Source organism: Solea solea, chromosome 13 (assembly GCF_958295425.1).
Source record: "Solea solea chromosome 13, fSolSol10.1, whole genome shotgun sequence".
NCBI classification, from domain to species: Eukaryota; Metazoa; Chordata; class Actinopteri; order Pleuronectiformes; family Soleidae; genus Solea; species Solea solea.
This window is the reverse complement of record NC_081146.1, coordinates 20,089,875-20,099,868: the sequence shown is the minus strand read 5'-3', so window position 1 is coordinate 20,099,868 and position 9,994 is coordinate 20,089,875. Positions and strand designations below refer to the sequence as shown.

General features: G+C 41.1%; 1 protein-coding gene across 1 annotated transcript in view; it reads left to right on the top strand.

The window, feature by feature from the left end:
- The first annotated feature begins 258 nt into the window (after window positions 1-258).
- Window positions 259-9,994, top strand: part of LOC131471235 (dolichyl-diphosphooligosaccharide--protein glycosyltransferase subunit STT3B-like) — a 58,757-nt gene continuing 49,021 nt past the window's right edge. Inside the window, exon 1 of the mRNA XM_058647677.1 lies at window positions 259-1,074. Within this exon, the coding sequence (XP_058503660.1) occupies window positions 785-1,074 (290 nt within the window). The 5' untranslated portion in view covers window positions 259-784. The remainder of the gene's footprint in view (window positions 1,075-9,994) is intronic.

Sequence of the window (9,994 nt, the reverse complement as noted above, 5' to 3'; positions counted from 1 at the left end):
AACTGTAGACCAAGCTTGAGGGGAACTACAGTGGTCTTTCCATACCATAAAGGATATCAGTCTTCTATGTTTGTATATCAGCTTTCAGTGGCTGGTTTGTCCATTTGGGCTACTGTAGGAACAAGATGACAGCCTACATAAGGCAAAATTGGTGATAAAAGGCTATAAAGCCATTTTTTTTTAATTCCAAAGCAATTGGCCTTAAACTCTCACAAGTGTTACTTACTCGAGTTTCAAGGGTTTTAAGGGGGGACATTTGGATAAGGTCCGTCACTGCTCTCCCGCGCTGAAGAACCTCCAGTGGTCAGGTTGCTCTTCTGTCATTGGTCGCTGTGCTTGTCAATCAGGCGTGCGCTGCTCCAGGATTGGCTGCTCTCCCGGGGATCTGTCCGTCTTGGCTCTACCTGTCTCGCTCTGAGAGGCTGAAGGCTCTTCCTGATCCGCGCAACGATCCCGCCCCCTTCATCCAGCTCCAAGGAAGAAGGAACTGCTCGAAACGCATGTGTCACTTCCAGTATGCTGCAAAGCCGCCGCTGCTGCCACACTCCCCGGGTGTATTCTGCTGCTTCGGTTGTCGGTGGGAAGTAAGGTCTAGTGGTGTGGAATCCTAGCCGGTGCTTCTGGGGATGCGGGCCGCGTAGACAAGGTGTAGCAAGTGGTTTCGGAAGTGGAGCGTGGCAGAGAAAAGGAAGAAGAGAGAGCGAGAGAGAAGGCGGGTTGTCTTTCCTGTGCGATACTAGATAGCTTGTTTCGATCGCCTGCCACGACGGGACTGACGTAGAATATGGCGGAGCTTCACCCGGCTACCGATAGCAAACACAAATCCTCGCTGAACTCCGGCGCCTCGTACTCCGGTAATGGACGCAGCAGCGCGGCGTTCATGGAAAGAGGGAACAGCAACGCCGGGGCAGGAGGAGGAGGTGGTGGTGGATTGTCCGGCGGCCTGTCGCAGCCGGCAGGCTGGCAGTCCCTGCTCTCTTTCACCGTCCTGTTCCTGGCCTGGCTGGCCGGCTTCAGTTCCAGGCTCTTCGCTGTCATTCGCTTCGAGAGCATCATTCACGAGTTTGACCCCTGGTGAGTTTTTTTCCTTTTCTTTTTTACACGTACGCACACACGTACATGCGCGCGCACGCACGCACTAAACGCAGGTTTCCACAAACGCAGAGTCGGCTGCTTTTTTTTGTGGAAGTTCTTATTTGAACCATGTCAAGAACAACGCGTGGTCGCCACGCGCCGTGACTCTCATTAAATTATGTCTTTGCTTTGTTGCTTTTGTCCACGCCAAGTGGGGAAAGCAGTGGTTTCACAACTACTGTTGACTTTGCTGTGATTAATAATTACACCGGAGCCACCGGTCAGTCTTATTAGTGTCAGCTCATGCGTCTGTAGTTCCTCTCCATACACGTCTCTGTGTGTTTATCTTGGACTATTGTGCTGATAGCTAAATACTCCGCTTATATTTAGGTTGACATTTTCCGCACCACGTGACGCCTGCGTAGCCAATCCTTTGTGGGTAAAGACAAAGTTGTACATTGCTCAGCCGGTGGAGCGATAGGAGGGGAGTGGTCTGTGGGATGTCACGGCAGAGTAAGCAGAGGACAATAGCGACAGCTTCATCTAACACGGGTTAAACCCGGTTTAGACCCGGTTTAGAATATACCGTGACTCTCATCAGGAAATAAGAATATGTTGCAAATCCACCAGGGGGCGACTCGGCTGAAAAATATGTTTGAATGGAAGCCTATGAGAAAATTTGCCTATTCTCACTTGATTCATTATGTTGGTATGAGTTAATCATCTCACTGTCCCCCTTTACATCTGACTAAGGCTGTACAATTAATTGAAATGTTAGCGCAATCACAGTACAGGAGGTGCAATATTTGTTAATATGTGACAAAATATAATTTTATTGTCTTCATCTTATTCTATAGACTGAAGAGAATGTCTTTGTTTCTCACAGATCTGCACAAATATCACACAGTTGTCATTTTTAAATATGTTTTTGGAATGAAAAGGAGAATAACGGCGTAAGAATTACCATTCCCTCTGACATCGCAAATCATATCGCGATCGCAATTCCTGTGATGTATCAACGACAATGTGAGCCACACGTGAAGTCGCGCTATTGTATGGACTCCTTTACTTATCGGAAGAGGAGTTGTCTTTGACAAGCGCCAAACCGACGAAAGCAGAGGAGTCTGTGCTGTTTTATTAAGTATCCAACGCATTAGGGGACACATCACATTTACACCACCGTTCAATCGGGTCGCAATGTGTCTCTGACCACCTCCTGAATAGCACATGATGTCAATTTAGTCAATTATGTTCCCTTTAAGAGGAAAATAGACAATAAAACATGGCACATACGGGTGGACACAAGTGTTATTGACAGCTGGTATTATCCAATAGGTGCCTGGTTGCAGGTGACATCTGTGAATTTCTGGTTGTAAAGTCTTAATCTTGAGGCTTTGAAGTCACATTATTAGAGCATGGATGCCCGACTCGAGCCAGAATGATAGTCGGGCTAGTGCTGGGTTCAGTCACTTCACTTGACATGGTAAATTCAAGTAATATGGTGACTTCAAATGGTGAAGTAGTATAATAAGTAGAAACTGAAGAGTAATTGACTTAGGGTTTCTGTTGGAAACGGAATGGAATGGATCCTATTCTTTTTCTCCACTGCTCGAAATAAACCACGATGGTCGGATTATGTCAGTAGTTATTGGTGGTTACAGTTTTACAAGAGAAGAACTGGTGGTCATTTATAGTGAGTCTAAAATTTTATTATTCTCATAAGTGCTGGCGATAACTCGTAAGGTTTGTGACTAGTGTGTATCTGTGCGTACATGTCTGTGTCTGTGTCTGTGTGTGTTCATAGGGCTGGTAGATTCTTGCTCCTGGATGTAATGATAACTTATATTGTTTGCCTCTGTGGCACAGCAGGAGCATGCACCAGTATAGCACACCAATACACAGACAGGTTATGACCACCTGCATGACTGTCAGGGTAGCTTTTTGTCTGGCTCCAACATAAAATACAAAATGCATGTCAGGTTTGGCCAGGTTCTGTCAATATTCTTGCTGGCCTGGTCTGGATTTTCTGGGTGCATCCACATACTGTAGCACCAATATGAAAAATTTCAGCTTTTTCAAATATTGCAGCCAAAGAAGTGGGTCAAACTCGTTTTAGCCCACTCTGACATAAGGGTTTAACTTCCTATCATCCAGATGAAGCTCTTTTTTCTCACACCCGCATCAAAGCTGTCGTGAGGGGAAACTAATCCTTGAATCCTCTCTGTGATAAAGCATGGTATTTTTTTTATTTTTTTTCCCCATTTCATTCCATTCCCACCAGGTGTGTGAAGCTCTTACCTGTTAGGTGCCGTACCACTTTGTTTGGTACCCCGGAACGTAACGTTATTTTGGTGCCTTTCATTGCTTTGACAATTGAAATTCAAATAATTGTGTAATATCCGTGTTCTGCCCTTTGGAATGTAGACGCTAAAACAGAGATAGCAGTGTTTTCAAACCCGTCAGTTGGACGGCATGTATTTCTGGAGCAGAATCGGCTTTTATAAAATAATAAAAATGGAGTCATGTGGACGTTGCCCTGCACATCACATCTTGCTTATTTTTTCTAGGGTCAGTCACGTACACAATAATTCAAAGTAGTCAACAATTCATAATTATTGGGATACATGTCAAACAATCTGATACACACAGTGTTTTTCTAGATAGATTTTTGCAGTTGAACAAACAGTTTTAACCTTTGTGGGCAGAAAATAACATTTCACACATCTGACATGACTGTTGCGTGTTTGTGCAATGTGCACATATTGAGCTTTTGTGACATTGCTGTTGAATAAAATTCTATTTAGCTATTTATATTATATTAGTAGTATTATATTATTATACATCAAAACATGTTAGAATGTTAGTTACATTCGGTCAGGTTGGTCCCTTGTGTCGGCGCGCTCAGTCGCAGCGGCTCTCTGATCAACCCTCCATCTGACCTCGACATCTCGTTGTACAATACCAGTATGATGACAATAACGTTGCTTTCCTTTCCTATTGTATTATATTGTTGCTCTGCAGCACTAGCAGAGCTCTGTGGAGACAAATTTAAAGTCTGTGTGCTGTGCACCTGTTTCACGAAGAGCCTTTACACAGATTTGCCATTTTGCACTTTCTCCAGTGCTTAGGTCCTACAGGCCATTTGTATGGTATCATTCCAAAGTTTATAAAACCTTTTTTGAAACAAACTTTTACACATAGATGTGTGTGTGAGAGTTGAATCTCCATCAGATGTGTTGTGAATAGTTGCAACATATTTCAGTTGTGTGGTGGCACATCCTGCTGGGTTTCCTCACACTGATTCTGCTCACGGTGAAGTATAAAAAGGAGCCTGAGCCAAACCATCAGAATTTCTCCTTTTATTCATGTTTGTTTTCCCCTCCAGTGTGTTTGTTCTAAGCTCATGTCACAGATACGGAAGCACCTTGGATTTATTATGCTGGTGCACTGCTTCGTCACATCTGATGCATGTCCCTTTTTTTCCCCCCAGTGACCTCCAATTTTTTATTTTATTTATTTATATTTTTTATTTCTTAATTTCTTTCCAATCCAAACTTTTATTTTTGTACAAAAAGTGACTTATGCCAAGTCCAAGCCTGCATTGCATTACTGAAAACGGATTAGACTGAAAGATCTACATCATTGTACTTCATAAAAGAGGATGCTTGAATGCACTGGGTGAATGACAGGCCGTCAGTTTCTATGTGTAGCTGCCTGAAAGACTAGTGTGGCATGACACGGAGGGAAATGTGTTCATACACTGCTCCATTGCTCTCGCAGTCTCCCCCCCCCCCCTGCCATTACCCTGACATCATTATGTGCAGGCGTGTAAAAATGTTACGTGTCAGTGTTTCTTTGATCAGTCGTTGCATATGGTCAGCAGGTAATATTTCATGTTTCACACCTGACTTAATATAATATGTCATTTTTATATTATATTTTTTAAATTGGATCTTGAAATTGCACAGCATTACATTTACTATTGATTTTATTTAAATATCAATTTTCACATAGTGATTGCATTTCATTTTGGGCAGCAGAAACACCTGGTGTTGTGTGTGTGTGTGTGCATGTAGTTTTTTCTTTTTTTTTTTTTTACCTTATCAGGACCAGTAGTTTTCATTGAGACCAAAACTGAAGGAACTGGTTCTGTTTATGGCTAAGATTTGAATGTTGTTTTGTTTAAAGTTAGGGTTAGGCATTAACTGGTTGTAGATAAGGTTAGGAATGATACTTTGTTTAAGGTGTGCATATGAATGGAAGTCAAAAAATCATAAATCCATACAGAGTGTGGACATTTTTATCTGTTCCTCACATTCTGTTACACCTTAAAGGGTTAAGACCTGGTCTTAGGGTTAGTTGTGATGGTTAAGGTTGTGGTAAGAGGTATTATGTCTATGAGGGTTCTCACTGCAAATGTTGCGTGTGTGTGCGCGTATGTGTATTGGTGAAAGGGAAGTAGCTCTTATGTGTATCTTCGCTTTTGACGGACAGAATTTTTGAATTTGTGAAACAAGTGCTTTTTTTTCCCCCCGGTGCATGATAGTTTAACAAAAATCAGCAGCATGAAAAACATCGACTTTTTGTGATAAATCTTTCATCACTGTTCAACCCCACGACCTCAGTGCAGGGATGCTGTCATTGTGTATCTTACCTTTCACAGGTGGCTGCAGGAGAACTAACTGTCATTTCACCCGTCTGCCATTTTGTTTGTTCTCCCTTTTTTTTTTTTTCCACCCTCTCTCGCCCTCATGCACTCTCTCTGATTTGTCCTTTTTGATGTGGCTTCGTAATAGTCCCTTTCCTACAGAAATGTGAGAGTCTGTTGGAGGATATAATGGCAGAGGGTAGTGACTGACATCAGGCTGCTTGCCTAGAGACAGTTCATTAGGAGTTTGAACTGTCGTAGCCATGAATCGACTGCGCAGCATCATAGAGGAGATAGAGAAAAAGTGTAATTAGTTGTGTCTTTGATGGATGCATTAAAGGTGTTCCGCCTTTGAGCTGGACATCCGTCACAACAAGGTCTGGCAAGGAGAGACTATTTGATCCACCTGTCACCCTTTGTTTTGTCCAAGGCCCCAGCTGGAGGACATTTAAGCAATTAGCAGAACTTGGTGGCCAATTCTGATAAAGAATGACATGGCTGATAACATAACTACAATGACCCCTAACTGACAACAGCCAAGCTTAATTTAGGCCTGTTATCAAGTTAATTACTTGAAGAAAAAACAAAAAAAAAATGAAACACGTATGGTAGAATTAAGTGACTGATATGGACGTCTGTTACAATAGCCTTCAGCCTGTATTCATTTATTCAATCACTGCTTTATCCTCCACATGAGGGTCGCTGGTGTCAATCCCATCTAACATAGAACCCCATAGAGACTAGGTCAATTTTGAGTGTCCAAGTTCCCTAATCCACAAATCTGCATGTTTTCGGATTGTTGGAGGAACTCGGAGAACCCGGAAAAATCCTGCACGTGCACACGCACGGGGAGAACATGCAAACTGCTTGCAGAAAGGCAAATTTAAAAGTTGTCACTTTTGAATTGAGCTGGTATTGGAGATGTCTGCCTTAACAACTTCACACAAAAGTGGTCATCAAAAGTGTTAGTAAAACATATCATGTTTCTGTGTTTATTGTGCGATGTCAGATTCACTGCTGATCCACAGTGGCGGTGCATGATGTGGACATGGCGTGACTCTACAGATAATGATGTTCTGATATTATGATCAAGCTTACCCCTGCGTGGCTTGTTATTTTTTAATTTGGTCGTCTGATGGTGTTGTAATGAGAAAAACAAAGGATGGCAAGAAGGCTGTTGACACAGATGATGATCGATGGTGACTAAATGATGTAATTATCTCGTAGGATGCTCTTGATGATGTTTATGAATGAAAATGAGTTGGTATTTTGCTTATCACTCTGGTTTGACCCCCCTTTGAAAGCTGAAAGCCTGCACAAGTACATAGTAAGAATAAAGGGAAGACTGCACATTGTTTTCTTCATCTGCCGCTTCTAGGCGTCCAGTTCAGATCGGACGAGGCCGAGGTGAGCGTTCAATTGGCGGCACCCTTGAAATGTCAGTTGGTCTGACATGTCAAGGTTGATCGGTTTGTCATGTAAATCACTTCAGACATGTGGATGATGGGATGGTATTTGATATTTGTCTGCCAGGGACATCTGTACATTCAGATCCCTTGTTGTCATCCGTGTGTAATATTGTAAATAAAACGAGAGAGACGCACTCTGTCCCCATCAGGTTGACAAACTTGTTTTTGGCAAATCATATTTGAAATGAAGTCGCGCCGTTTGCCTTGACTGATTTAGATTTTAGTCAAAAGCTGTTGGATCCTCCTCCTGTTCGCTGTGATTTCCGGTTCACATTGTACTACAGTGTACAGAGTGTAATGAATACGCTAGCAGCAGTATTATAATTGTTAATACAATAATGAGAACTGTGATGTTTGTTAGGGATGCATATCAAATATATCATTTTCTGACATTTTGTTGGACAAAAGAACAAATTGTTTAATCGAGAATATGATTGACATATGAATCGATTATTAAATAATCATTAATTGCAAAATCTAGTTTTTCCAGAAAGTTCAACTACACATTTTGCTTTTTAATTGTGATTTAGGGAGCAATTTCCAGATGGGCGTAACACTGACATTTATACTGTAGACAGTGTGGTAATTAACTATCAAACCCAAGCCACTGACATTCTACTTTGCTCAAAGGTTGTAGGCGAAACGGCACATCTATCACTGAACCACGACGTTCGTTAAACCTGAAACCAAACTCACTACTGCTACACATGAGTGTGACTCATATTCATTTCCCTCTCAGAAATTAGCATGCGATCACTTTCTAACATGTGAGAGTTTTTTTGGTTTGTTTTTGCTTCTTTGCTGACGCCTGTTGTGCCTGAAGAGGCAAACGAGACCACCAGACAGAATGTTAATGACTTTGATAACAGATTTGTTGACAGCTGAGCTCAACAAATCTCTGCTAACTCTGGAACGGATCCAACATGGGAGCCATCATCATCATCCCTAATGGTGGGGAATATGGTGACCGTTATACATGCATTTTCACGTATCATTAGCATATGATCTGACCCCATATAATCAATATCTGATTCACGGGTCTGTATATTAATATCTGAGATTAAATATTTTAACCTTCTCTTTATTGCTATACTGTGACCACATTTTGATTTGCAGTCTCGACTTTTGCCGCTGGTGGCTCAGTTCCAGAGGTGGAAAGAGTACTGAAATATTCTACTCAGGAAAAGTACCACTATTTTGACAAAAATCTTACTTGAGTACAAGTAAAAAAAAAAAAAAAGTAGTAGAGGTGCAACTAACGATTATTTTCACAATCGAATAATCGGTCGATTATTTTCACAATTAATCGAGTAATCGTTTGGTCCATAAAATGTCAAAAACGTTAAGTGTTCGTCAAACCTGGAAATGATGATGTTCTCAAATGTCTGGTTTTGTCCACAAACCAAAATGATTGAGTTTTATTGATTTCTTTGTTGAATTCTATGTTTGAATCAAAAAAATATTCACGTTTAACAGCTTAAACAATTAGAAATCTTGTTTTAATCATGAAAAAAAGCTTCAAGACGATTAATTGTTTATCAAAACAGTTGACGATTAATTTCGTACTCGATTAATCGAGTAATTGTTTCAGCTCTAAAAAGTAGCTTGTTTAAAATGTACTTGGAGTAAAAGTTACTTAGTTACTTTTTTTTGAACAAGGTTGGGGTGCTGACAAAATAACGCTTCGACTTTCTCCCTAATTAGCACCAATGCACCTGTCCTAATCATTCACTGCCAAAGTTTCTGGTGAATAATTTAATTGTATTTATTTATTTATTTTATTATGTAAATTCCAGCCAACCTTTTTGTTAATCAGTAACGGATTTGATTTAACTTTCTTAAGTACACAAAAAACCTTCTCAATTACAGGAACGAGTCTATGTAATTCCTTACTTTCCACCTCTGCTCAGTTCATATAAAGCGACGACTTGCCGGTTATTGCTGCCACTCTGCATTCCTTTCAAATATCACACATCCCATTCACTCTCTGCTGATAGAATAAAAGTACGGCATGTTTTTCCATGGACATTAAGACTCTTTGGACCATCAGTCACTTCCTCAGTCGTGTGCTCAGAGTTCAGGGGTAATTTTACAGGCTGTTAAATCTGCCGTTCTCTATCCACTGGCTGCTAGGTAACAGGTAAGCGAATGAAAGGCCAGACTAACACACACTCACTGACCTCCTGCATGCCGCTGACCTTGTGCAGTTAGAGTCATTTAAAGGTCCAGTGTGTTTATTTTAGGTGAATTTTATGAATTGTTGTTTTTCCTTCCCCTCAGAACAAGCTTTTTATTTTCATATCAGGAGTTGAGACTGCCATGTTTTTACAGTAGCACACAATAGACAAACTAAGCAACTTTTGAGTTTCGATCCTAACCGAAGGCTACATAGATTCTCCAACTCACTTAGAATAGAAAGGGCGAGGTGAGCTTCAGCTGCAACATGCTACTTATTACAAATGGTACTTTCCCCACCAGTTTGTGGCTGTCGGCGTAGTGTTGTGTTTTTGTTTTGGGCAAATATCAAAAAATAGAAACCCCTGCAACAAAAATCATTATTGCAGTTTATAATGAATTCTTGTTGACAAAAGGGCTGGGCCCTGTGGGTGCTTTACTTCAGTAATATGATTCCTACTTAGAGGCAAATAAAGATAAAACAGCGAGGAAAGAAAACAGATTTAATCAGACACAGGGGTTGAGAGTATAAATGCAGCTGCCGCAGTTTGTGAGTGTTTATTGTTCTACCCCTCAATATAATGTCATCAAAATGATCATCGTGAATTTGGCATGGCACTTTTGCTTC